This window comes from Onychostruthus taczanowskii, unplaced genomic scaffold (genome assembly GCF_017590055.1).
Source record: "Onychostruthus taczanowskii isolate IOZ18803 unplaced genomic scaffold, ASM1759005v1 scaffold5, whole genome shotgun sequence".
NCBI classification, from domain to species: Eukaryota; Metazoa; Chordata; class Aves; order Passeriformes; family Passeridae; genus Onychostruthus; species Onychostruthus taczanowskii.
The window spans coordinates 2,887,896-2,914,331 of NW_024502568.1; the positions used below are offsets into that span (position 1 = coordinate 2,887,896).

The 26,436-nt window shown below is 39.0% G+C and overlaps 1 protein-coding gene across 4 annotated transcripts in view; it reads right to left on the reverse strand.

The window, feature by feature from the left end:
* Nucleotides 1–353: 353 nt before the first annotated feature.
* The window catches only part of PANK1 (pantothenate kinase 1), a 26,588-nt gene continuing 505 nt past the window's right edge, over nucleotides 354–26,436 (reverse strand). Inside the window, exons 2-8 of one of the 4 annotated variants that reach the window (XM_041415268.1) lie at nucleotides 19,008–19,360; nucleotides 9,350–9,603; nucleotides 7,642–7,818; nucleotides 7,130–7,253; nucleotides 2,444–2,569; nucleotides 1,723–1,822; nucleotides 354–548 (exon numbers count right to left, since the gene is read on the reverse strand). In XM_041415268.1, coding sequence (XP_041271202.1) covers nucleotides 1,763–1,822; nucleotides 2,444–2,569; nucleotides 7,130–7,253; nucleotides 7,642–7,818; nucleotides 9,350–9,603; nucleotides 19,008–19,360 — 1,094 coding nt within the window. In that variant the 3' untranslated portion in view covers nucleotides 354–548; nucleotides 1,723–1,762. Of the gene's footprint in view, nucleotides 1,823–2,443; nucleotides 2,570–7,129; nucleotides 7,254–7,641; nucleotides 7,819–9,349; nucleotides 9,604–16,543; nucleotides 16,760–19,007; nucleotides 19,361–26,289; nucleotides 26,422–26,436 lie in introns of those variants that run through there. The other 3 variants (XM_041415269.1, XM_041415267.1, XM_041415270.1) reach the window with 3 other exon arrangements.

Here is a 26,436-nt window from a genome sequence, read left to right on the forward strand (position 1 = left end):
ATCTTCATTTGAAGGCAAAACTTAGCCAATAACCTCAATCAAAGTTGTTTTTTTTTTTTCTTTATTAAAAAATAGAGGCGCTGAGCAGAACCATCTGCACTTATCTCAAGCTCAATATTATAGAAAATATCAACTTCAACATGGTAATGTTATCTCATACTTTTGTTTAAAGCCCTTTAAAGTCAATTTCAAGCAGGCAAAAGGCTTCAAAGACTAAAGCCTTGTTATGAAGAGTAAAACCATGTCAAGAACCAAACTACTGTCATGGAAGTAAGTACCATGTATGTCACAAAATAAAGTGTTATGTATGTCACATCATTGCTTTCAAGAAATTAATTCCACAGATACATTGAAACTGTCAAAACAGTAGTGGTCTTTATTTCCATCACGCAAGTTCACACTTCAGTTAATATTACCATCTTTCAACATTTGGGAGATATGTAAGTTAATGACTTAAAAAAGTGAAATATACCCCCTTCCAAAAATATACTGAATTCTATACTGTCCCTCTGATGAGTCATTTACATTATGTGACATCACATACAGTCCTGCAAGACAAAATAATTTATGAATTGCTTTTCAGCCTCTCATTTGTGAGCCCTCAAGGTGTCTAAGGAGACTAAGCAACCTAAATACATGGATTTCAAAGGGATCTCATTTCAACTTGGGAAAACAAATCTAGAGAGGTTCACAAATCCAAAAAGGTAGAAAATATTGTCTTGGAATAAACACCCAAATTTTACTGTCCTGGACAGGAAGTTAACACTAGTTTAAAAGCAGAGAACACTTTAGTCAGTATTTTTCTAATTTTAGTAACTGGGCTTTTAATAATGCTGTTATCAGTTGTTTTCAATTGAGAACAAGTTAAAACTTGCAGACTACAGAAAAATAACTGAAGACAATCTCCCTTTACCATCTAATACCAAGTGTGAATAACATCTTTACTACAGAACTCTTCATGTTGATCAGAAGTTTTAATCACAGACAGATTTTCATTTTAGTGTCAACTGAATAATTAAAATTTAGTTCACATCTTCTTTAATTTTTTTTTTATTATAAAGAAGAATCAGCCCTGCAAAACCAGTTGGCAGTCTCTTCTGTTGTAATTCATGGCCACTGAAAAATTACAATCTTAAACCCCCTGCTATTATGAAGCTTCCTCGCAGTCCTTTGAAGAAATGCATTTAGCCACAGAATGATTTGCAAATTTTTTTTTTTTGGGGGAGTGGGGTGGGCAGAGAGATGTTAAAGTATCTCATCTAATGAGGAAAGGAAAGGCAAAAAAATCAATGACTAGTATTCACAGTAAAATGCATCAGCTTTGTAGTTTCATTTGAAACCAAGAACAAATCATGAAACGTCATGAAAATAAGATTAAAAAATCTCCTAGAGTGATTACTAAATGAAGTTAAAATTACCACACTAATCAGTAAACCCCAGAAGAAAAGCAGATGCCTCATATCACAGGTCCTACATTAAACAGTATCCGTTTTTTAAAATAAATCCATAAAATCTGTATGTTTGGCCACTTTGCACATTTTCCCCCTATAAAATACAGTGTACAGAAAAAAAATCTCATAATTCCCAGTATGAATTCTGAAGTATAAGGTCAAACCCAGAAATTAAAGATCAGCTAAAAGGATTTTAAATTATTTACAAATCCAGCAGGTAGAACTACCATAATGGCTTCATTTCCATCCTTGTAGTGGCTTTCGCTCTTACCCAGCAGCATCTGTGGTAGGAATCTCTTCAGACAGCTTCATCACTGATCATCTGTCATTTTAAGCATTTCTAGAAGAGCCCCAACAGCTCCAAAATAACCCTTTGAACAAAGGCAAAAGAAAACCAAAACCAATCAAATTCCAAAACAAGACATAACATGAACACAAAGTTTTCAGTTCTGTTAAGGCAAATGAAAGCATGTCAGCCATGCCAAATATTTGCTCTACCTAAAATATGATGTAGTAAGATCATCCTCAGGTAGAAGAAAGGGCCTGATACTGGAAAAAGTCTTACATAGTTCTCCAAAATTATGAAAAAAAAAATTACAAAACCACAATACTGATACTGTACTGAGGCAGGGCAGTTTCCATTATGGATCTGTCCATCTGGTACTCACCTCAAAATTATGCTTACAAAAATGAATTATACTTGAGGTTCTCTTATACCAGCCCACACAAATGAACATTGTTGCAATTAGGGTCAGAAAGCAAATACGAGAAATGGGCAATGTTTAACAACACGTAGCATAAGATTAGTGATCAAACCAAGAAGCTAACAAGTAGTGTTTTCAAATGAATTTGTAAACTAAATATCGCTTATGCAGAACTTGGCTTGTGCATTCAATTCAAAGCAATGGCATTTCTCCCCTTTCAAGTTCACCAAAAAAAGAACTACAAGAATTTTGTACTTACAAATGGAAGTTCAACACATATTTCCTTACCTCATGTTCCAAAAACAGAGCTTTTAGCTGTCCCTTGGACCAATAATCCATAGCATATGCTAGCACCTTCATAGAAATCATATTAATTCTGAGAAAGTTGCCAACAAACACCACCTTGTCGATATTCTGTAAAATTGAATTTGAAAAACATTACCAGAAAAATTATATTCAGCTATATTATTTGCCTCATTTAACATGTACCTCTGCCTCTACTACAAAGTTAAATGGGAATTTTAGGTTACATTTAAATACTTCAAACTGAAAAGTCAAAAACTATTGCAGTTAGTGACCACCAAGTAGAGACATTGCAAGAGCAGGGAGGTGCAGAGTTTTATTTCAAAGAACGTGAGAGGCTATTATCATAGATGATCAATATTTGTTTAAAATATTGAATAAATGTCACAACCTTCCCAACATGACTCAGATTATGAGCATTTTGGTGGTGGTGTTTGGTTTCTTTAATTGCATATGGATGCTTTGAAAACATCTTTGCCCCTTGCATGTTAAATGAAGCAACTTTCCAGAGATCACTATGATTATTAAATCCAGATGGAGAACCTCTGAAGGGTATCTGAGAAGGATTACGTTAGAGATGAGAAGGAGCATCTTTCATTATCTATTACCAGGACTATGACTCCGTTTTCAAAAAGCAAGTTACACGGGGCCGACATAGCAATACTTGATATGTATGGCATTCCTTTGTTTCAAAGCTCATTTGAACTCAGTTTTCACAGGAAATTAAGATTTTTTGAACCATCAGCACTTAGCTGCCAGTGAGAAAGCCACAGACCATCCTTATTTGTATGTACACCACCGCAGCCAGCAGTGGCTCTGTGTAGTGTTTAAACAATGCCCCTATCTTACCAAGCCCAGTTCTGCCTGTTATGCACAAAACTGCACTTGCATTTTGCACTGGTGTACCAGATGATGTTCAGCAGACACTAGAATTGGTCTAGAAGATTCAGTGGGAGGCCACATCCTGGAGATAAAAGGTTTCACAGGAGTCCTGAGGAGCCCTAGGAATGCATCTTCAAGAGTCTCCTGCAGAAATTTTCCAGAAAGGCTGCACAGGGACTAGAATTAGTGAGGGTTACCCCTCCACTTTGATCCAGCTCTATAAAGGCCCAACACTTGGCTCTGCAGCAATTCCTGTGCTACAGCCACAGCTGTGCCATGTGCAGGGCTGTGTCTGTGTCACAGCCCAGGGGACACCCTCACTGGAGCACCCAGTGCTGCAGAGAGGATCCCCAGACACCGGAGCTCGTTCGCCGTGTGCGCTGACTGAGGCAGGGACAGCCCCGACTGCCCTCACACCAAGCACAGCAACACAAACCCCACTGAAATCATTCCCTTCAGTCATCTATCTCCTCAGACTCTGCAGTCACATCGGCACGCATTCATACTCAGGGATTTATGAATGAAAATAAGAACTTCTCAAATTTCAAAATGCTGCTATGGAACATGGCCAAGAGCACCCTGCATCCTTGGATAAGGCAGTTTTGTCTCTGAAGCAACTTCAGACAAAGGAGGGACAAATACGCAACTAATTAATTTCCTGTAATGCCATAGCATAAAACTGATTAGTATCTACATTTCAATTTCACATGCACATATGATTTTTTTCTGAATATAAAAACAAAGCTACTGATACCAGAAGCAATCCCTAACACAGAGTATAAAAATTACCACAAATTTTGAATCTAAAAGTACTAGTCATACCTACTAGAATAACAGTGTAGACCAACATGCAAATTTCAATTTTGTTTCAAATGTTCCTTGAGTTGATAAGGTGAAAAACTGTGTTAATAATGTAAACTTTCCTAAATTTTGATCTGAACTAAAAACAAGTTTAGCATTTTTCAGAAGCTGAAATGCTACTCTTAAGGAAGTCTTGTCAATTTACTTTTAAACCTGGAAAAGACATGCACTCTTTCACTCTGCTTGTTAAATTGTTCAACTACCCTGGAGCAGAAAGTTATAGTAAAGCTTTAATATAGCATAGTCACATTATTTATCAATATAATTGAATAGAGAAATCTATATCAATAACACAATAAAAAACCTGCACATATTTTTGCAAGGCAGCTTGTTCAGATGCAAACTTACATGTTCTGCAAGCAAGAAAAGTATAAACCAGGAGATCAGATTCTTTTATGCAGTTCTGCTGTGCCTAGGACAGGCCATTTCAAAGGGTCTGTGGCCAAATGGTTCCAGACTATGGAATTTTTCTACCCCTTTGCCAACTTTGTGCAAGCAAATTTGCTTTGAAGTTTTGCAGACAGAATATTTCATTTATTCCCCAGCCTCATTTTTTCCTGCACATATGCAAGTCATTTTCAACACAATATTAAAACTGCAATCATTGGGAAAAACTTATCAAAAGTCATGCTTCAGGGCATAAATTGATTCTGTCAACCTAAAAGTGAGCTTTACCATAACCCTAATCTAATACATACAAGCTCCACAAAAGAATATCATATTCAAATCTTTATTTAGCTCTTATTTGAGGATTTGATTCATCAGGCTTGCTGTAAGTCAGAGCCATGTCTCCCAAAGGCAATTTAGGTTTCTAGATTATTTAGCAGAGTGACAGCATTAATTTTTTTTCTCCAAGAACAAGCTATCTGAAGATTAGCTTACTTGAAATGATACTGCATGTTTTTCTTTTTAATAGTACATAAAGCAACTAAATGAAATTCTCATTCTCTAAAACTACAAAATCGTTTACTTCAGGTTTGGAGAAATTTTGCTTTGACACTGTGAAATGAAGAATATTTAACACATCAATTCACATTCCTCCACCAAATTCTATGGATCACATCAGTTTTTAAGAGGCCTGCCCCCAGAACAAAAGATGGTAGGAACTTTTTTGAGTGTCTCAGAAGCATTAGTTTCGTTAGCAGCCTGTCTCCTCCTCTGTGGTTCCCTGCTGCAACTCTCCATGCTTTGATAGCCCTGTACAATGCTGCTTGAACTCCATGCCACAAGGCAACACTGTAAAGAAGCTGAAAGCAAAGAGAAGGCTGAAAGAGAATCATCCTGACCGAAAGAGTCGAATTGCCAAAAAAAAAAACAAAGTAAGTCTGCAGCTACTTTTCACAATGAAGGAAGGTTATCAGTGGTATTTGATAGGGCATACATACTACAACTTGTGCTGATCAGGTCCTCTAGAGAGGAATATGAGCAAAAAACATAATAATGGCATACAAAACCAAAAGAAAATAAAAAATGAAGAGCATAGCAGTGCTGAAGAGACATATCACGTGATTGAGGAAAAAATGTCAGATGAAGTTCAAATTAAAAAAGTGAAATGACACAACTGAAAGGGTAAAGACAAAGACACTTGATTATGCAGACACAATGACAGGCTCCTAATTAGCCACTTTTAAGATGATACCGTGGAGGGACTGTTGATGATTTCTTAGAAATGAGTTCTATGCTCATAAAAATGAAATACTATGAACTGTTAGTAAAGGAGCTCTGAATACAAAATCTATTCATATGTCATCACATAAATTCATTGAGCAACGACACTCTGAATATCATATGAAGATCTGATAATTCAATATTAAAATTACAACCATATCTTTTGATTAAAAAGACAAAACAAAGCAGTGCATAAAAGAGCATCTTCTCTTTTTTTAGGACTCTAACTATTAGGATCTTTTGTCTTGGAAAGACCAAGAGGAAGAAGATTCAAAGGTTGATTAAAAATCAAATCAAAACCCACACCCACAAAAAGCACTAGTGATTAATTATTTACTATTTCTGATAAAGCCATAAGCTAAATGGGACCCAATAAAGTGATTAGATGCCAGTTTGGTGAGTTCCTTGGGTTTGTTTTGTTCCATTTTTCTGGCTCTGTGTGTTGTTGATTAAAAATAAAACAGTGGCAGCAATTTATTCTACCAACAGAATACAGTGTGGCTAAAACACCTATGTATTAAAGAAAATTATATAAATTCATTATCTGCTAAGAGCATCTGAAAGGTATTAGTTACCACATAATGGCAAAGGATGAAATTTGCAGATGAATGCAAGGGCCTGAATGTTTGGGTTTGTGTTTGTTTTTGGGTTTTTTTAACTGCTGGAAGCTGTAGTGTATGGATGGAACAATCCATCCCTACTTATCATGCCTAATGAAAAGAATGTAATAAGCATCTGATAGGAGTCTGAGGAAGGAAATGAACTGCATTTTTCTTTTTTCTGACACAATGCAATGGAACTTGCATCTATCCAAACATTTAACACAATACACAATTTGAACTCATCCTGCTGTGGAAACAATCTAAGCAAAATAGTATTCAAAATAAATTCTATCTTGCTATAGTGAAACCTGTAAATAACTACAAAGTAACAGAGCAATAATTAATATTAAAAACACGTTAATATCTGTGTATTATAGCTTGAGAACAAATGAACATTCTAGGCTGAAAGTCAATGCCTCAAGGAGATCTTTAGAGACAATTTTTCTCCCCTCTTCTGTAGCTTTGAAGCTTGAACAGCCTTACACTTTGCATCAAAGCATACGCATAACAAGCCACAAGAGTTATGACATGACATTAAATATATGCATATCTACCAAGGCCAGTGACACACCTACTATGTCAGCAATTTGCATTTTTGCATCCTGATAATCTGACTATGCTGTTTCTAAAGGTTTTAAGCTCATGGTAAGTAACTTACCTCGTTCAATGCACACATGCGAGCAATAGAACCGATGTTGTTGGTGATGGTGACCAAAGTAGCTCTGGCCAAGTCCTCTTTACTGATGGAATCTCTCTTTTCTTTACTCATCATATGACCAAAGCTGTGTGAGAAAGATCATGTCTTTTAACATGAGATATTCAGGAGTGATAAAAGCCTTTAAAATTTTATCATTTAGCAAGCTTTGCTTTGGATTTGATAACCATTCTTTTGTGACAGATTTGAAATGTGAAAAGGGATCTCATTGGAAAGGCAGAACAACGAGTAAGGACACTTCCAAAATAACTGTAATTTAAATGGAAGCAAACTGGATCAGGCATTACTTACCTGTTTAAAAAAAAAAGAGCAAGAAGTAGAAGAGAGATCTAAGGACAAAGCCCATGACACATGGAGTGACATTTCCACATGGACACAGTGCATAGTCCAGGGATGATGCACTCAGTTTAGCATGCACAGGCAGTTTCCCCAGGGACAGCCCAGTTAACACACACCTTGAGGCCACAGCAGATCCCTGAAGGCCGAAGCGCTCGTAGTCTCCTCCATAGATGTCTTTCACCAGCTTATCCACATTGGTGCTGTCTCCTTTCGCGGCCATTTCCAGCGCTTCTTCAAACGTCTCGCAGCCAGTGAGCAAACAGCACAGGCCCAGGAACGTTCCTCCTCCAAGGCTGCAAAAGCACAGTCCCTTCAGCCCAGCAGCTTGAACCAGCTTTCACCACAGCCCTTCAGAGTGCCACTTGCAACATGCTGCACACAGGTGCCAGCTGCATCTCACAACTCCTGCCTCGAGGAGCGAACACGGACACTGCGCTGAGTTCCTATTTAACACAAGTGTGGTCTTAACCAAACTAGGCTTGAGTCTTTAATCCTTGAATAGGAGAATTATACTAAAAAATGTTCTTACACTAAGAATAAGGTCCAATCCAGCACCTCAGATACCACTTTGCTATTTGTAGCACTCTAACAAGTTTTCTGCACAAGAATAATTAACCAGCAGAACACTCAAATGAGTGAGGAAAGAAAGAACAGTGAACAAAGGTAAATCTCTAAGGGCTGGCAGCCAAGACAGATCTTGTCCCGCTAGCCAAAGGCAGGAAGCAGTCTGGCTGGCTCCTTTTCAAAGCAAGCCCAGCATCAGCCCTGAATGTTCTTTCCCTGCGAGAACTCTGAGCAAGGAGCACTCCCTTGAATATTTTGTAAGGGCTCAAGTACAATATTTACTGACTACATAAATTTAGCAGGGATTATTTAACTGCGCACAACATGTTGCCAACCCATTAAAGCTCTACTTTGAACTTTTCAGTCTTACAGACATGGACTTCAACTTACTAATCTCTACATCCTTCCTCATTCTTTCTTGGCCACTGACAAAGCTTATTTGCAGTGACTGCAGTCACAGCGACTGGAGCCACTGGAAACAAGGGGATCAGTGAGACACCACTCTTGCACTTCATGCAAAAAGCACAGGAGGTCACATAGGAACACTATCTAGTCCATGCTCTTGGATTATTGGGTTTTTCAGAACACATCTCACACAGAACTGTGGCATACTCAGTATTCAAACAGTAGAAAGCTCTGCACACCAGCCACAAGACAGTATTGATTTCATCACCTATAACAAGTCAACAACACACTGCAGTCCTGTTTTTCCTTCCGTAGTGGAAAGGATTAGAAGCATATCTACAAAAGATGCCAAAATCTCTGTGCTTGAAAAAGACCCAGAACTGCAAGAAATCCAGTGCCTCCCACTGAACTTGTATCCATCTGTACTGCAGATAGAGAAATGGCTCATGGCTACCATTGTGGCAAAGCTATGCCCTGGGTAAGGCAATGGAAGATACATAATCACATCATGTGCAGTATACAGGAGACACTTTAATACATATCATGCACCAAAAAGCAGAATGCAGGGGAGAGAAGACTCATTTGCTGGGACAGTTTTATTTTGGTAATTCAGAGCAAGAGATGGAAAATAGGTAAGAACACCAACAAGAGGCAGGTCTAAAGATCAATGATTTCCCTGACATAGATTCTCTCTCTGAAGGTATCCTAGGATATTTTCAGCCTTGCTACTGGTAGGCTTTTAGTAGAAATGGGAATACATGCACAGTTTGGAGCTGTAGCTACTGATCACACTCTAATTCTACCTGTTCAGTTGTGAAGGAGAAAACAATTTTAAAAAAACAAAAGTAAATTTACCTGGATCCTGTAACTCTTTTATAATTGTCCTTAGAATACACAGCTAGGATGCTGACCCCTGAGCCTATGTTAACCAGCAGCATAGGATATGGATTATCAAGGCAGTAAGGCTTTTTCTGGCACTGTTCAGGATCTGTAGGATTTTCAAAATAATAGCATTCTGGTTGGCCATTGAAACCAACAGAATCAACATAAAGGAGGCCCTGGATCAAACAGTCCAATTCATCCAGTTTATAGAGCTGTAGATCAGCCATCTGTAAAAGAATAACAAGAAATTAAGAAACACACATTTCCTAGCATAACACAACACTGAGAAGGACAAAAGGTTCCACTGAAGCACTTTGATCACTTTAATAGTAACACATTATGCTATTTAAGCAGTACAAAGATCTAAGCATGAAATTCACTATGTGCCTGACAACAGGTACCTCCCAAAGCAATGATGTGCTACACAGTAATGCCATCTAGTTCCTTTGCCTCTGAGACATTCTGGGCTCTGCAAGCAGGAAGTATTTCTCCTCCTTCACATTCTTGTTAGAAATACGGGTAGTAATTCATGGGAATAAATGGTGTATCAAATAATATAAATGAAATAACCCGGGGAAGGGAAGAGGGGAAGGGGGTTTCTCCTCTCATTTCATTCAGGTTAAGAAATCCAGCCTGGAGACACACTGCAAAACCGCGGCAGATGGACATTTGCATGAGAAGGAGGGTGTAGCTGCCAAGACGGGAAGTGGCCAACGACCCTACGCCCAAAGGATGGCACCAGATAAGATGCCTATCAAGGGACCATTAACACCCGAACCCTGAATGCCCGGGTCCGGGAAATCTGGGCGATGCCTATCTGGAGGGCCATTGGCACCTTGGACATGAATGCCTGGGTTACGGGAACACGGGAAGACAGCGATTCCGCTCTCGGCCGAGGTTTTTGTGCAGCTTGGACAGAGAAAAGAAACCAACTTGAATATGTGAAACTTAGAAAGAGACAAAAGGACTACTAGCCGCGGGCAAATTAAACAGTATAAAAACTGTGTCTTCGAAGCAGTGTGTGTGGACGGGGAGAATCTGGTCTTAGCGAAGACAGGTTCCACGTTCACCCGCATCACTGCCCGGGGGTGATACGCTGTCCGTTTTTGGTGGTGGCTATCGGACTGTTACTACGGTCGCGAAATAAATTTTATTTTTCATATTTTTATTAAAATTGGCTGACTCGCAATTTTCATTTATAACATTCTGATGCAATAAAAGTCTTCCCCCTCATTCCCAGCCCAAGAGGAGCTGTGTTCTGCAGCTTTTGAGCAGTATCAGACATATGCCTTCACAGCAGCATTCCTCAGGATGCAAAGTACTTTAGCTCATCATCCAACCACATTTCCCAGCAATTTAATGAAATTTTCAATAGAAGAATCAAGATGTTCATGTTATGTAAATATGCATTAAAAATACAGTGGATTTATTTTTTCATACATATTACTAGTTATTATGGTTAATTTTCAAATTACAATGAGCACTTTAAAGTGCCACATGAAAAAAAGAGGCATAACCCCTATGTCTGGTGAAAAGCCCAAACAAAAAGACTGTCAGGCCCATGCCCCCAGCAGAATACAACTTAAAGAGAAGGCAGACGACCAGTAACAAAAGCTGACAAAAGACATTCCCTCTGAGATCTCACAGGTCACCATGACTGTACTTCAACAGACATGTCTACTTGTCATAGCATTCTATTCACTAGAATTAGAAATAATATCCCTTTCTCAAAATAGGATACACTGACCAACTGTAGAAACACTCCTTTCCATTGTTAGGCAGAGGAGAGGGCAAAAAAAAACCTGTAAAGTTGCCCATCCAAATCCTGAGGTCATTTTCATCCTCATGCATGCAAAGCAGGTCATGCCTAACTCTACTTTCTAGCAAAAAAAACAAAAAAAAAAACCAAAAAAAACCAAAAAAAACAGCTGCAGAGTATAATGGAATTATAGAGTACACAGCTGGCTCTTCAGCATTTGCATACTGCAGGATGTTTAATAACGGCTAATGGAGAAGATTTACATGGGCAACTATGTTCTATTTTTAATTCTGGAAGCTATATTAAGTCACTATAAAGAGGGAAGCTATTTCTGTGGAACGGGCATGGTCAATAGGTTACATTCTTTTAAGCTATTTAAATCTCCCCTCTCAAGACTTTGCTCTACTTGTACACAGCTCTAGCTTGCCCTAAGTGAAAGCCATCCCACTCTTTGGGTCTGTCCTTTTGTTTTACTTGCCACTCCTCCAATCCTGTAACCAGGGAAAAGAAGTAAGACCAAGAAGACCCCAAACCAGCAGTCTCAAAGACCTCAGTATAGATCCAGTTATTCATACGACAACCGAGAGGGTTGGAAATAATTTCCTCTTGTTTCTGTCTTTCCTCCTGCAGCTTCTGCAATCCCCCCCTTTTTTTTTTTCCTTTGATTACCACATTGCTACATGAATTAAAATAACAGGCATGCAGCATAAAAGACTTGAATCATTTAGCTAGCAAACAGAATAAGCATAATTTGTGAGAAAAAGTTTTCAACAAATGTTACAAAATTCTTAAGAGTACTTTGCAAATATCTTGGATTTAATCAATTTCTAACTATTAGACCAAGAGGAAAAGCTCCAAGATATACACAAGACAAGGTATGATGCATACAAAAGACAAGGTATGATGCAAGGTATCAACATAATAAACCCTTCATGCACTCTTTATCACAATGAACATTGCATGGAGTCCCCTAAGTCATCCCTCCTTACAGGATTTATTCAGTCCAACAAACATTGCACATATCTGGATGGCATAAGGAAATATTCTGTACTGCCCACGATCTTTCCCTAGGTTATGTGCTGTACAGTGCCAGTTTCCTCACCTTGGTGTGTAAGTTGGATGCAGCATGACCAAACACGATCTAACACATGCACAGTTGTGCTGTGAACCAGGAGCTGCTGTGCAGATGAGTCACTAGCAGGTTTATGGCCCCTCCCGTCCAAACCCCTACTCTAATGTAACCCAAATACCCAGCCACAAGCTGCTTTTGTCTGATCCATGCTACACTTTTACAAACAGGCAAGCACTAGCCAGAGACCCTGCAAGACACAAACAAGTAATACAAATCAGAGTAGAACACTTTTGACACCAGGACAAAACCACAGACAAGCCCCTCGATTCTACAAACTCTCCAGTCACCTCACCAACTCTGTAAGAATAGAACAAGAGAAACTAATCAGATTCTTTCTCAAGCACTACACATAAAGGTTTTATTAGGTCCAGCTCTCCATGTATAAAAGACACATTAGAATTTGTTCTGCTTTTTATAGCTCTGTGCTATATTTAACAGTTGATATACTATAAGCAGAGAACTCCTATTACTGCTTTCTTTTATGTATGATATTCATAGCAGACTGAAAAACTATTTTCCTGTGTCATTGCAACAGTCTGGTTTTGATTTTTGGAATAATCAACACAGGCATCAGTATTCTATGTCAATCCACCTTTCTTCAGAGAGCCAAAAGCTCTGCAGCCACCAGACATCCAAGACTCCAAATAGCTTACTGAGCCACCACTGTTCTTATTTCTAAACAGAAATTAGGGCAAAGTTTCAAGAAGTGTAGTAACCCAGTCCTGTACAAGAAACGACGATTGAGCCACAGTCACAATTCAGTCCCTTTCCCTGCATACACAACTGTGTATTTGCTCAAGATGTCTCAAAGCACCAAAACTGCATTGCAGCAGATTTACTTGTAGCCATTGTAACTAATTTATAAGTAGGCAGACATTTATTCCTGCTGCCATAACCTGACCTACCACACTCCACTCACCCTCAACTTTCAGCTGTTCAAACCTCTTCTTAGAGGAACCAAAGTTTATGTGCAAATATGCATAACAAAAATGGAAGCTGTGTCTAGAAGCACATTTTAATTGGACGTTTTTCCTACAACGTTTACAAAATGCATTTCCAGGTATTTTCCAGCCCTTCACAATTCCTAATGTGACATCAGACAGCAGAATGGTCAACTTACCCTACTCTGCTCTCATGTAGCTATATTTAGCACAGTGCCTCTCTAGAGGTTATGTCAGAAAGTTGTGCTGTGAGAAGAACAACTGCAGAACAAAGTAGTATACAGGACCCTGGAGGGAAAATTTATGATGATTACAGAGAATCCACATGTACATTTTTTTAAAGAATAATTTTTCTGCATTATAGCCAGACTGCAGCTATTCCTCTTTTTTTTTAAGACTGCTTTTTAAATACTGGGGAAAGGAACAAAACACTTTAGACCTCAAGAAACTCTCCAGGACCATCAAAAGGAGTGACTTAGGACTTCAACCATGCCTGCAAGCAGGTGCAACACACCAGGAGAAAAAAGCCAACATTTCCCCCTATGACCTTAGCATCAAACTCCTGAAACACAGCTCATTTCAAGGATACAAAAAGTCTGTTGTTACTGTGTACAGATGCTATTCCAAGAATGAAAGACCATCTCCTGTACTCTTGCAAGAAGTGCTGGAAAATTGTGTTACCTGTTGAAATTTAGATTTGGATTTTTTTATTGTTTGCCTTGTTTGTTTTTTAAATAGTGTAATAGCATAACATTAAAAAAATTATCTGTATTCAAATACAAAGCAGTATAAAAAGAAAAAACACGGTACCAGCTTGTCTGTGCTTTCAAGTATGGAAGCACACATGTCAAAGACTTGGGTCCCATTTGTTTCTTATTATGGGTGAGCAAATACATCCACTTCAGCAAGGTGAACACGAAACAGCTCAGTCCTCTAGAAGTGAGCTGAGGGCAGCCATGACATACGTGCTCTGGGGTTGAAGTCTAATGTATCACCATTGGTGTGCAGACATATTTTCAATGAAGCTCCAGCTCAAGAAACTTTTCACCCACTTTTACTGTATTCTGATGAACACAGGAAAGTCTGAACCTAGATGCAGCTGCAAGTTCATTTTTTGCTTGGACTTTCAATGAGAAATATGATTATTTTTTTCTGTAAAAAAACTGTTAGGAGCATAGCATCTGGCAAGTTTTTAATTATCAATTACAACAGCTTCATTTACTATGTCACTCTGACTTTTATGTCTGCTGGGCATTGCTCCAGTTTTTATTTCTTAGAATAGCTTACAATCTAGCTTTTCCTTCCATCTCCTTCACTTTCATAAAGACTTTGCTTTCTTTATATTTTGATTATCTTCACTTCAAACCCCAACCATGCTACTTTATGGAGCTGAAAATAACTACTCACAATCAAACAAAACAAAGTCTAGTGCAAACAAACTGCAAGTCCAACATTCACTGAGGCAGAAGATTCACTCTGTATCAGCTTTGGGCAAAAAAAGCACTCATCAGGAATCCTATGCAGAGCTCTGCCCCCTTGCACAGCGAGCCCTAAGGATCTCTCCTCTCTCTTGGCAGGGAAGAGATGCACATTGTTTCTCCATTCCCTCTGAAGAGGGTACTTTACCCATTCTCTGGATGCCTCTTTCAACTCCAGCCCAGCCCCTACAGCCTGACCAGCTGCCTCCAGCCTCCTCAGCAAGAAGACTTTTGAGTCCCACACACTGTCAGAGTTACACAGCTTACTCATCCTACAACGCAGGACAATGAGTTTATTTGTTTTAAGATGAACACAGTCATCCTCAGGCATTCAGCTTATACCACAAAGTCAAGCCTTAGAATTAGCTAATAACTGGCACAAGAAAATCACTATCCAACAGCCAAGCTCACTTTTAAATCATTTTCCTTTACGGGAAGGTCAAGGCCTGAGTTTGGGTCTGTTGGTAAGAGATTTCCTTATTCCCCTGTCCCAAATGTTCTTGACTAAGTGACTGGGCGTTTTTAGCACAGATGCTGCTCCCACTGAAGACAGCAGTAAAATTTCTATTAAGAGAAGTCAGGTTCTGCAGGTGTCTGTTCAGGAAAGGAATACAGAGATCCCACCTTTGAGCCACTGCAATCAACAGAAATTTTATAATAGAGCAGGTTTTAATCAAAAGTCTGAACAGTCCTTTCTCCCCTCATCCTGCCCATCCTTTACATTGAGTTGCTTTACAAAGCAGTGTGGCAGCCTAAAAATGTATTCCTCATTACATTAACAGCAAACTTCTGTGCAAGTAATGTGTTGGTGCTCTCATGGAGGAGTCACAGAGCACAGAGAGATTCATCTCACAAGCAAGTCTAAATGCTCCTTACTTCCACAGAAGTGGTTACTTGAGCATTTACAGAGTATGTGAAGTGACAGTACATAGCTGGGGAAAGGAGGAAGGATTATCAGAATTAGGCTGCAGATTCATCCATGCCTTAATACCACTGTTACCTGAAAATAAAGACTGCCAGCTATAAAGACCATTCAGAGTCATTCAGAGAGGAGGTAAAAAAAGAACAAAAATGCAAGAAAAAACCCCCTGGGCTTTTTTTTTTTTTTCAAAAGGAAACAGTCCTTTTGTTGAATTACTTACTGATGCTCTCTTCAATGAACATTAAGTATAACCATATGGTTGGTAAAATTATTTCTGTGGTCTAGTTTAATGAATAGAGTCAATTTTCCTACTTCTAGGGTAAGCACTCAGACCTTCAGAATGAGTCACATGATTTGCCAAGCTACTGACTGAAAAAAGATCCAACATGCTGCCAGCAATCAGCAATCAGACCACGGAGACTTCTTCAGGTATCCACTGCAGATCAAATGAGGGAGGTGAAATAGCTAAACCTAGGTAGCTTTGTAGATTTAGTTGCCTTTTTATAGAAAAATAAACAATCTTAAGGTAAACAGAATATGTCTCACCACTGTATGTTATTTTTTAATACACAAAAGCAACAGAGATGTCTAGATCAAACCTATTTAACTCCTTTAGGGATTCAGAACCAGATAAAGGAACAGAGACAAGTGTAACAACAGGGTATTTGCCTCTCTATTTTAAGGAGAAAAAGCTTCAATGATCTTAGAAGGCTTCCTTCCTTGGGATTTGAACATTGTTTTGCAATGTATTGGATCTTTTGTCCTAAATCTGTGCAATATTACAGTCACATTGAGAAATACTGTGAAAGACAAGTAACTTAAAAGCATATACAAAGGAAAATAAAGGGCCAAAACAAGCATGTTAGCTAGATCAAATGAATTTACTAACATTTAGCCATATTTTTTAATGAAAATAACAACATTCATGAACATACCTTAGTTTTTCCACACTGCTTCTAATGAACAGGAAGATTTAAAGTCTCCTCCTTATAAGGCATTTTACAATACTGAAACCTGCAGTAGCAAGATTTAGACTTGGCACATATTCTCTACTTCTGGAGGTGAATTAGTGGTCAAATACTTGAAACAGGTACTTCAGAGCTTTGACAGGGCAGTCCTGAAGCTGTTGTCCAGTATCAATTTATACACAGCAGAGCACACTGATAGCCAGCTGCTGCTACCATGGCTAATGAAGTGTGACAATTTAAGTGCCAGTACCCAGAACATGCTGCCCTTTGAGGAAGATTAAGCAAGCGGACGTTCATGTAATGGATAATATTCTGCTTCTGCAATTCTCTAAAAACATTACAGCTTAAGCCAAGAAACGCACGCTATAAAGGAAGCTATGGACCTGGATAGCTCTAAGAGGTGTCCAAAGCACTCACTTTAGCGGGAGTACACTTCACTGGTAGCTTTATGTTAGGAAACTCCCCAGCCAGCCTTTATAGGGTTTGTCTTAAACTACCTACAAGTGTTGTAGCACACAGGATGTTAACAACACTGCAGAGGTGTGGAACTCATGCCTAAGTCCACCAGTCATTGCTATGTGACCTCATATTTGTGTTCAATAGTTGGCAAAACAGCCCCAGCTCCTCCAGCCATGGCTCCTCCTGCTATATTGACTATATTCCAGCTGAGACAAGACTGATCCCTCACCGTGGATTGCATACTTACAGCCTGTAAGGCTAAAGCTACAGAGAGAAATGTTCAGCTGTGAGAGACACCAGGTAACTTCCAGTTCAGTTCTACAGCTGTGGGAGCGAGGGATGTGAACTTCCTTGCCAAGCAACTGTAGCTGTTATTACATGATGCAGGAAAAAGGAATTTGGAGAGACTGACCATTCTAAGAAGACAGTCAGCCTCTTCAGAAAGTCCTGAAGTGACCTCCCATTGTCAATAAAGAACGTGGCCTGAATCATTCCCAAGAGATAAGATACTCAAAAACACCTCAACTGAGGCCACACTGCCTACAACTAAAACTCACCTCCTACTGTGGTGCCAACATCCTTAAACATCTGAAGGCAAACAAGTTATTGAGGACTTAATCATCAGTAGACTCTAACTTTTAAGGGACCTGCAGCCAGCCTAAACAACAAGAAATCTTGCACTAGTAGTGGACTACTACACCAATTCAGAAACTCAATAATCTCGATAATCCTTCCTTGGACATGAAAACAGTCTAATATTCACTGAAAGTGACTGCACAACAGCCTAACAGTTGGAATTCATGTTGAGCTCTTACAGCATTCTTTTTCCCCCTTAGAATCCTGGTCATCTGGTGTGTGAGGATATTGATGATGGAAGGGTACTGACAGAGAAAAAACCCTCTTGTACAGCAGGAATGGATGCTTGGGACTTAAAAATTAAGTACACAGAGCTAAGGACTACAGTCCACAGCAGCTGGTGATTCAGTATGACAGCTCCCTGGACTGAAGCAGAGACAGAAAAGCAGCTCTAACCTGCCATACCCAGTAGCCATCCCTCTCCCTCAAGATCAGGTCAAAAGTTAGGGACAGAAGAGTCAGACCCACCAGACAAGTAAATCATTCACTTTAGTCTCAGCGACATTGTTCTGGGACAATCAGATTAGTCTATTTTTCACAGAAAATAAATAAAGATATGTCCCAGTACAGATGGAGACACAACAGACAACTGCCTCCTGAATGCTTTTTCTCTTCAACATGGTTTGTACAACAGTTCTTCCATGCTTCTGCATGACAACCAATTTTTGAAGAGTACTCTAGTGCAAAACTTCACATTTACATCAGCTTCTGGAGTTCCCTGCAAAGGCTATTTTTAAATACTTGGGCATCTGAGACCTACTCAGAATTGCCTTTCTTTAAATGGCACTCTCACAGAATTGAAATCAAAAGCTCGCTGGTACTATTGTGCTCCCACACACTGTCTCTCCCCCATGCTCCAAGAGTCTTCCAGACTCTTGACTTCAGTCTGTTTGAAGGTTAATACAAAGGGAAGGGAACCTGAATCTAATCTGCAGCCTGTACGGTTTCATATCTGGTTTCCAACAGATAATCAATAGTTTGCAAACCAATAGTTTGCAAGTACCTATAGTGTCAGGCTTCTAGGTTGTCATAACATAAGCTCAGTTGATTATGAACCATCTGATCATCACAGCTGTAGTCTAAAACACCTCCACATTTACTAAAAACATCCTGCACAGCAATACTTCAGTAGAATACCCAGCAAGCAAAATAGCCTTCCCTCCCCTCCATGTTCTCAGCAATGTCACCAATTAAAAAGAGTTAATTGATTCTGTTGCTCCTAATCAGTTAGGATGGACTAAAAAAAAGTTATTTTCCCAGCAAGTTTTAAGAGATGGACTCTCATGATATTTTTCCAAAGTACCTCCCACTGAACCCATGTGAACTGTTCACGTACCGTTCTAAAGTCTTCCTCAAACTTGTAAGCTCCACCTCCCGTGGCACAGAGCGTAGTGTGCAAACTGGAGAAGTTCTTTTCACTGCCCATCTGTATGAACCTGTGCATGGCACAGCTGGGAAAGCGGATGAAGTGCAGGTTTCCTTTGCGTCCACACATAGTCAAATTTTTCAGTTCCAGGTGGACATCGCGAATGCCAGTTTTACCATAGGCTGTATTGGAGGTCAAGTATTTCCTAATGCTTTTCAGGTTTTCCACCTCCTCCTGCTCCTCCTCTGCAGTAATGTCCTTAGGTTCAAAGTAGACCAGTTTAACCAATGTTCCACCGATATCCATTCCAAACCATGGGAATGCTAATAACAAGGGTAAGATTAGGGAGGAAAAAAGAGAACATCACTATACATATACAGGGTAGACAAATCACTGAAAACATTTGCTGAATGACAGTTCAGTGCAGTCACAGTAGCAGCATCTATTCCTGAGAACTGGGGTCACTTACATCCAGCTCATATGCTTTAAACACATCTCTAGGTTAAACCTTCATAAACCCTCAGTTAAGAAAAAGAATAAGGAAAATCTCAACATATTCTTGTCTGAAGAAGCAGGCTTTAATAAAATGAAAGCATTTTTTCCCAGGAAATCATTTTACTCTTCAGTCACCACCTCTTGACAGAGCACATTTACTGCATTTCACCCAATCGGCACCAACGGGTGAGAAAGGAAATGAAATTGTATTTCACCCAATTGGCCCCAATTCTGCTAAGACTTAACGGGATGAGGAGAAAGAAGAAACAACAAAACAAACAGGAGAATGAGATTTCTCAAGTCATATTCCCACTGTGTAACAATTGCCTTTCCAAGCTCAGTCAGAATTCCCACTGTCACAAGGCTGTGTCTGAAGAGGAGCAACACAGAGCTCCCATTATGCTGGAGGCCTCCAGACTCCAAGCCATCAGAACCAGCAGCTCTGGACTGCAACACTTGTATATAGTGGCCAAAAGTGAGCTGCCTTATGTTCAGTGTTTACCACTGACAGACCTGTCCTTTGAGTGTAGACTCCCTTCACTGGTATATGTGTTAGTCTATTACATAATTATATAAGAAATGCCACTATTTGCTTCTCAGCTTGCCACAGCTGGCCTTGGTCCTCCAAAATATTTGTTTTGTTAATAGCAGGAGAAAATGACTATGGAGAACACCCACCAGAAGACAATAACTGAATCAAGCTGGTCTACCTGTTCCACTTATATATATAAGCATAGAATTTAAAGAGTAAGCCAGGTAACTTTATGAAACATTAAGAAATGAGAATATAAAATCCATACACAGGCACTGCAGATTGAGGGAGCTAGCAACGTGTCTTAGAAAATTTAAAAGTACTGAGTATATGATTAACATCTAAGACACACTTCAAAAATAGCAGTCACACAGTCACCTTCCTGGTTTTTTAGGGAGAATCAAGCAGACTTGCTAGAAAAATGATTCCACCAACTAGGGCATCTCAACTTAGTGTTGATACAAACTTGAAACCATAAATACCATATGCATAGCGGATTTTTCTGCCAGTGAACCTAAAAATAAACAACTTGGGGCAAACACTTTAATAAGCATAGGAGGTACTTATCACACTGTCCCTCCTCATGTGATCACCGATCACAATTAAGTTACTCATCTTCAGGCTGAAAGAGGCTTAGTCTTTTTTTCTTACCCTAAGTGTTTCAGCATCAGCTGGCTGAATAATTTGAAAGTCTAAATTCTCCAATTTTTAATATGCTCTCCCTGCCCAAACCAATCCTTAAATGTCAGACATTTAAAACAGTTTTTTCACTTCATTGCCGTATGCCAAGTAATTGAATCATCAGTTTCTCCTCCCAGTTCCCCACGGACAAGGCAGGCATAATGCATAAACTCCAATGAAGTAGCTGTTACCTGTTGTAAGGCCTAATTTTTTTCTCATGCTACGTAAGCTGCATAAAGACAGTGAAACTTGAGGTTTAGGAAGATACATCATGCTATGCAGATACATGAGAGTTCCCTCAAATGGGAAGAATTCAAAAAACAGGCTTTATTTTGAAGAAGAAAAATATGCTATAGACTAACCTGTAACTCAAACACTTGGGAAATTACAAGGTAAATATTTATGTGAAAGCTGTCTCATCCACACTGCACAACATTGCAATGCAGTGGAGCTCAGGCTGCCAATCCCATTACTGATTTACACAAATCTTTATTAAAGCTACTGAGAATTTTAATTACCTGTCACACTGGAACAGTAAGCCTCCTCCTCAGATGTATCTTAACTATGCAAGCAGGAAGTTTAATTTTAAATCAGCATGGTTGGACTATGCCATAAAGAACCAGCCTGTAGCTAAGTATAAGCCACTTTCCACTATTTTTCATTAAGGGCATAAAACCTGCTACACTCTACCTGCACCAACATTTATTTGAAACCATAGTGTAGATTTCATCTTTAAAACAGGCAAGAAGTGTTCCATTCTCCTATCAAACACAAGCCCAGCAATAAAAGTGTTAAAGTAAGCACTAACAGCTGAGAGTTATTAATAAATGACTGCCAAGACATTTCACTTTGCATCTTAACATTTTAAAGAGTTATAACCAAATAATTCACAAAGAATACGTACTATAGAAAACAACTATGAAGTTTCTTCAACTCTGCATAATTCTTGGGATAGCCACACATAATGCTTGCATTTATAAAGTGAACAGAAATACCAGGACACTTTTTTTTTTTTAGGTTATTCTCTCTGTGAATCTAAGTTCCTTTCATTTTGTTGTGAGCCAAATGGACTGCTGCAGAAAGAAAGGAACTTTGCTTTTAGAACACCAGCAGTTTTCTTCAGCACAAATAAAGAGCCCAAGATCAGACAACAAAAACAGATATTTCAGTTATGCAGAAAAACAGCTTCGTTTTCTTCTCAACTTCTAACACCAGCTCTCTGTTGGAATTACTTCAAAAATTCAACAACCATCTTGACTGGTTAACCAATTAGGAATTAAATTAAGTCTCAAAGTTTCTAACAACTCACACTGAAGTTCACATAACTTCTGCACAACTGGAGCGAGAGTAGAAACACTTCTGTATTCCAGTGATTATTTAAAAACGTATCCCTTGTATCTTTTGTTGCTATCAGCATGTTACAAATCAAAATGCACCACTGACCCACCATCAGTTCTTTTCCATATCTATAGAAAATTCATCTCAGCTGGTACCTATACACTTCAACCTTCCTGGCGCCACGGAATGTGGTGCCAATGGAAGTGTGCACACAGACTGAAGGCACTCCTGGGGTTTGCTGCCTCTGTTAATACACAGTAAGACGATTCAGAGGCCACTGAAATTAACAGAGCCTGCCCAGTACTACAGCCAGAGGGTATGAAAGAAAAGTGTTTGCGTAGATAAGTTTTCCACAGACTTGAAGGAAAATGGGGAGAAAATTGTGGAGGCTGTTCTTTTTTTGTTTGGTAGGAGGTTTAGTTGTTTTTTTTTTTTTTTTTTGGGGGGGGGGTGGAGGGAAGCAGTGTTTGAGGTTTTCTGTTGGTTTGTTTTAAACTGGAAGTCTAGCATTTCACTGATGACCTGAATAAGTGTCCCTGAATTATGAAAAGACAGGAAAGCAAGAAGGGGAAATAAAATCCATCCCACCCACATCTCAGGCTGATCACAGTCAGTCAAAACTGTGTGATTTACTATGAGCAGTAAAGACACCAGATATGTTGCAGAAATGTTCTCACAATGTACAAAAATGCACTTCTAAATTAAAAATGTCTGATAAGGCTAATGAGCTGATTTCTCTCTTTTCAGTAGGTATGCAACATACCTATTGGATCAGTTGAATCTATAGCTGTGGCCAAACCAGAACTATTCTACTGCATTGCTACACAGCAGTAAGTTTTAGGTCCTATAGAACCAATACAGAAAGCATCAAGATACCTCATGTGTTCTTAGAAGTCTAGCATAAATCAAAGACTCTGCTTATGTATTTAAAAAAACTAATTCTCTTTATATTAATAAACCATGCCAACTACTTAGTGGTTTGTTATCATGAGATAAAAATCTGTACTAGTCCAAAATTTAGCTGCAGAAGCATGTGACAATGCAAACAGAAGGTATCTACAGCATTGCATAAGTAAGTAATCTGATGCACACCAACAGCTGTGTATCTGGGGCAAAGGTTCACTCACGAGAAATTCCATGATACATTTTACCTAGTTTCTCCATTAACTCTGGACTATCAGGCTATTCCTACAAGGTATTATTATATTCCGATGTCAACACCTTGTATTTTTAAAAATCTTATGCTTAACACACAATATAATGAGGGCATGTGGAAAGTAAATATCAAATCACAACATTCTTCTCACTGACAATAGCTCAGGAGAAGCAAGAATGAGAGGAACTCCTGGGTCATCAAGTAACATTTACCCCCTTTAAAGAAGATAAAGAAGAGTAATCCTTTTCATACATTTAACCAACCACCACATAAGGTTAGCTGAATCTTTTTACTCCTCAACATTCAGAAAGAGATTGTGCTAGAAACATGCTGGTTAGAACATTCTTCTCTCTACCTGAGCCCTGGATTTATTCCTGACCAGTTTTCTTCTTTTGCCAAAACTGTTTCAACCTATACATTTCCCTTACAAGACCTGTATTTACTCAAAGACAGACACAGTATTTCAATTTTTTTATCAACAATTTGAAAGGTGGTATCAGTACTCTGATATCTTAGTCATAAGTATCTCAGATGAAATATCTTAGTTTCAGCTGCTTTTCTTTCTGAACACATATATGTTGAAATCCTATTCCTTCATTTACATTTCATTTGCATTGTTTGACACTTTGATGATTCAGGAACTTCCTGTGTTAATTGGGTCCAGAAGAGGTGAGAGAGCTAAAAAAAGTAACAGGGGAAAAAAAATCAAAACAACACACACATAACATGGCATAGTATTCTTACAGCTTCTGAAAGCTGATTTTTATTTAAAAAATAAAGCTATAATAGCTTACACATATTTTTCAATGACTTCTTCCTGTTTTACACAGTTATAAAAAAATGAAAGCAATTTTTTTTTCTTTGAACTAAACTAGCATATGTAACTCAAAAAATTTATTATATCTGCTTAATAATTAAAGTTTCCGCAAACCTTAAAAAGCTAGAGCTAAATCATGCACACATATCAGGTGAAGCCATCCAGTTCATCTTCAGCAGCAGGGGCATATTGAATGTCTTCCTCCTCATGAGGAGAACAAATAGACAAAACCCAAAAGTTACAACCAACCCCACAAAGAGCTCAAACCCAAATGCAGAGAGCTTTTTGTTAAAAAAGCATCCATACAAATGTAGTTCTATTACCACAAACTGATTTGAAAAAGAAAAGTGACACCAGCCTAATATCCCTGACAACCCATCTAGTTAAATGAAGGAAAAAAGAATGCCAAGACAGGATTCCCAGCAGAGGCTGTACCAGGAGTCCTCTCTCGCAGCAGGCTTATCAGCAAAGCACACTGGTATCATGGGGAATCTTCCCTTCTGAGAGGGGAAAGAGACTTGTGAACATAGAATTCTACCTCACTTTGTCAGAAAGTAAAAACAATCAAGAAAATAAGGGTTTAAAGAAATAATTGCTGCAGAAAGATAGGTTTCATTTGTTGAAATATTAGGAAATGCCAATTACCTCATTAACTTCTCCACCACACAAAGCAAACCCTGCAATCAATACTGGTCTAACATGCCATGTGGCAACTGCACTTCATTTTGCAATCTGTCCTTAAGAAAAGAACAAACATCTGCAAGGTCAGGATTAAAAGCACCAAAGAAACCAGTAAAAATGGTACTGTGTAGTATTCACTAGAGGAGGATGCAGTGGAAAGGCATGCAGTAAAGGGACAATTTGAATAATAAGGTAATTAATTTAAGATGGTGACAATGGGCTATCATTATTGCCTGTATGACTAATACTAAATTTCAAAGTTTTTCTTGTACAAAATAAACTATATGGATTAAAAAGCATATCAGCAAGCATTAATGTATTTTAATCAGCAAATAAATTGCCCACAAATTAGTTCTACAAAGCACTTCCCTCAGCTGCTGTTTTCATTAAAGCCTCATTTCACTAAAACTCCACACCTGAAGATTCAGTTATCATACACCTTAGGCAATACAGTCAGTCACCTATGCTTTTTACTTTGATGGGCTCTTTTTTCCCTCAAGATGGGATGGAAATTCCAAAGCCCTCATTCTTTCTTAATCAAGTGATTACATGAATCCTTAAAAGCTTTATTCTTTGCTTCAAAATAGTTTTTACTATTACGGAGAGTTTGATATGCAAGTGCTGACTCTTCTTAGTTACACCAAATCAAAACGTAAGCAAGTCCAAGTTCTGCAGGTTTTGTTCACGGAGAAAACGTGAAGCAGGACAAAGGCTACAAAAACATTTTATGACAGAGAACAACTTGGTCAGTGATAGTTTAAATTTGATAGATGACTAAATTAACTATTAACAGGTACTGTAAGCACTACATGATTAATCAGTCAGAGAACATTCTAAGGGAAAGTAGCATGAGTAGCTCACCAAAAGCATTGTAAAAGTCAGAAAAGGCACTGGCAGTCCTGTGAAAGGTGCAGCTCTTTAAGGCTGTTTCTGAATATTTTGTTCTGTTTAACCAGGAAAGTTTTGGTTTTTTTAAACATTCACTTCAAAACAAAGGAAAAAACCCAAAACCCAGAGTAGCTGAATGGACACTACTTCCTACTGAGTAGAAACATCTTTAAATTTTGGCAGCAGGCAGCTGTGATTCTGACTATCCCTATTATCCTTTTGGAACACGCTGAACTAGCAACAAAGAACCAAACATTTGTGGGTTTATGTGAAGGGCTAGCAAAGTGACAGTGAAAAGAAACTTTTTCCCCCAGATTGTTTTACTTGCAGAGTTTACCATGGAATTATTCAATACATCCAAGTAAGCAAGATTAGTAATCAATAAACCATAGAGAATTGAGGAAATATAGAATTAACAAATAGGACCTTTGAGTCTCAGCCTTAAAACCAAACCTGAAATAGACAAGCAGTTCACGAACACTTCCTAAATGACAAGCACATTACAAATTTCAGCTGTTTACAAATATCTTTCCCCGCCAGTCAGAATAACTTGCGCCGGGTTCCCAGACTGACTTTTTCCTTCATTCTACCGACGTTTGGGAACGGAGCACACACTAAGCCCGCGGAGCCTTCCCACGCTCCAGCGCGCCCCGGCGTTACTCACAGTGTTGCTTGGGCACTATGAGCTTCATGTGTGCGGCGGGGAGGCGGCGAGCCGGGCAGGACCCTGGGCACCGCCCGACGCGCGGCTCGGCAAGGAGCGGCCGCCCGGCGCCCGCCCGCGTTTGTGCCGGGCCGCCGCTCCCCGCCC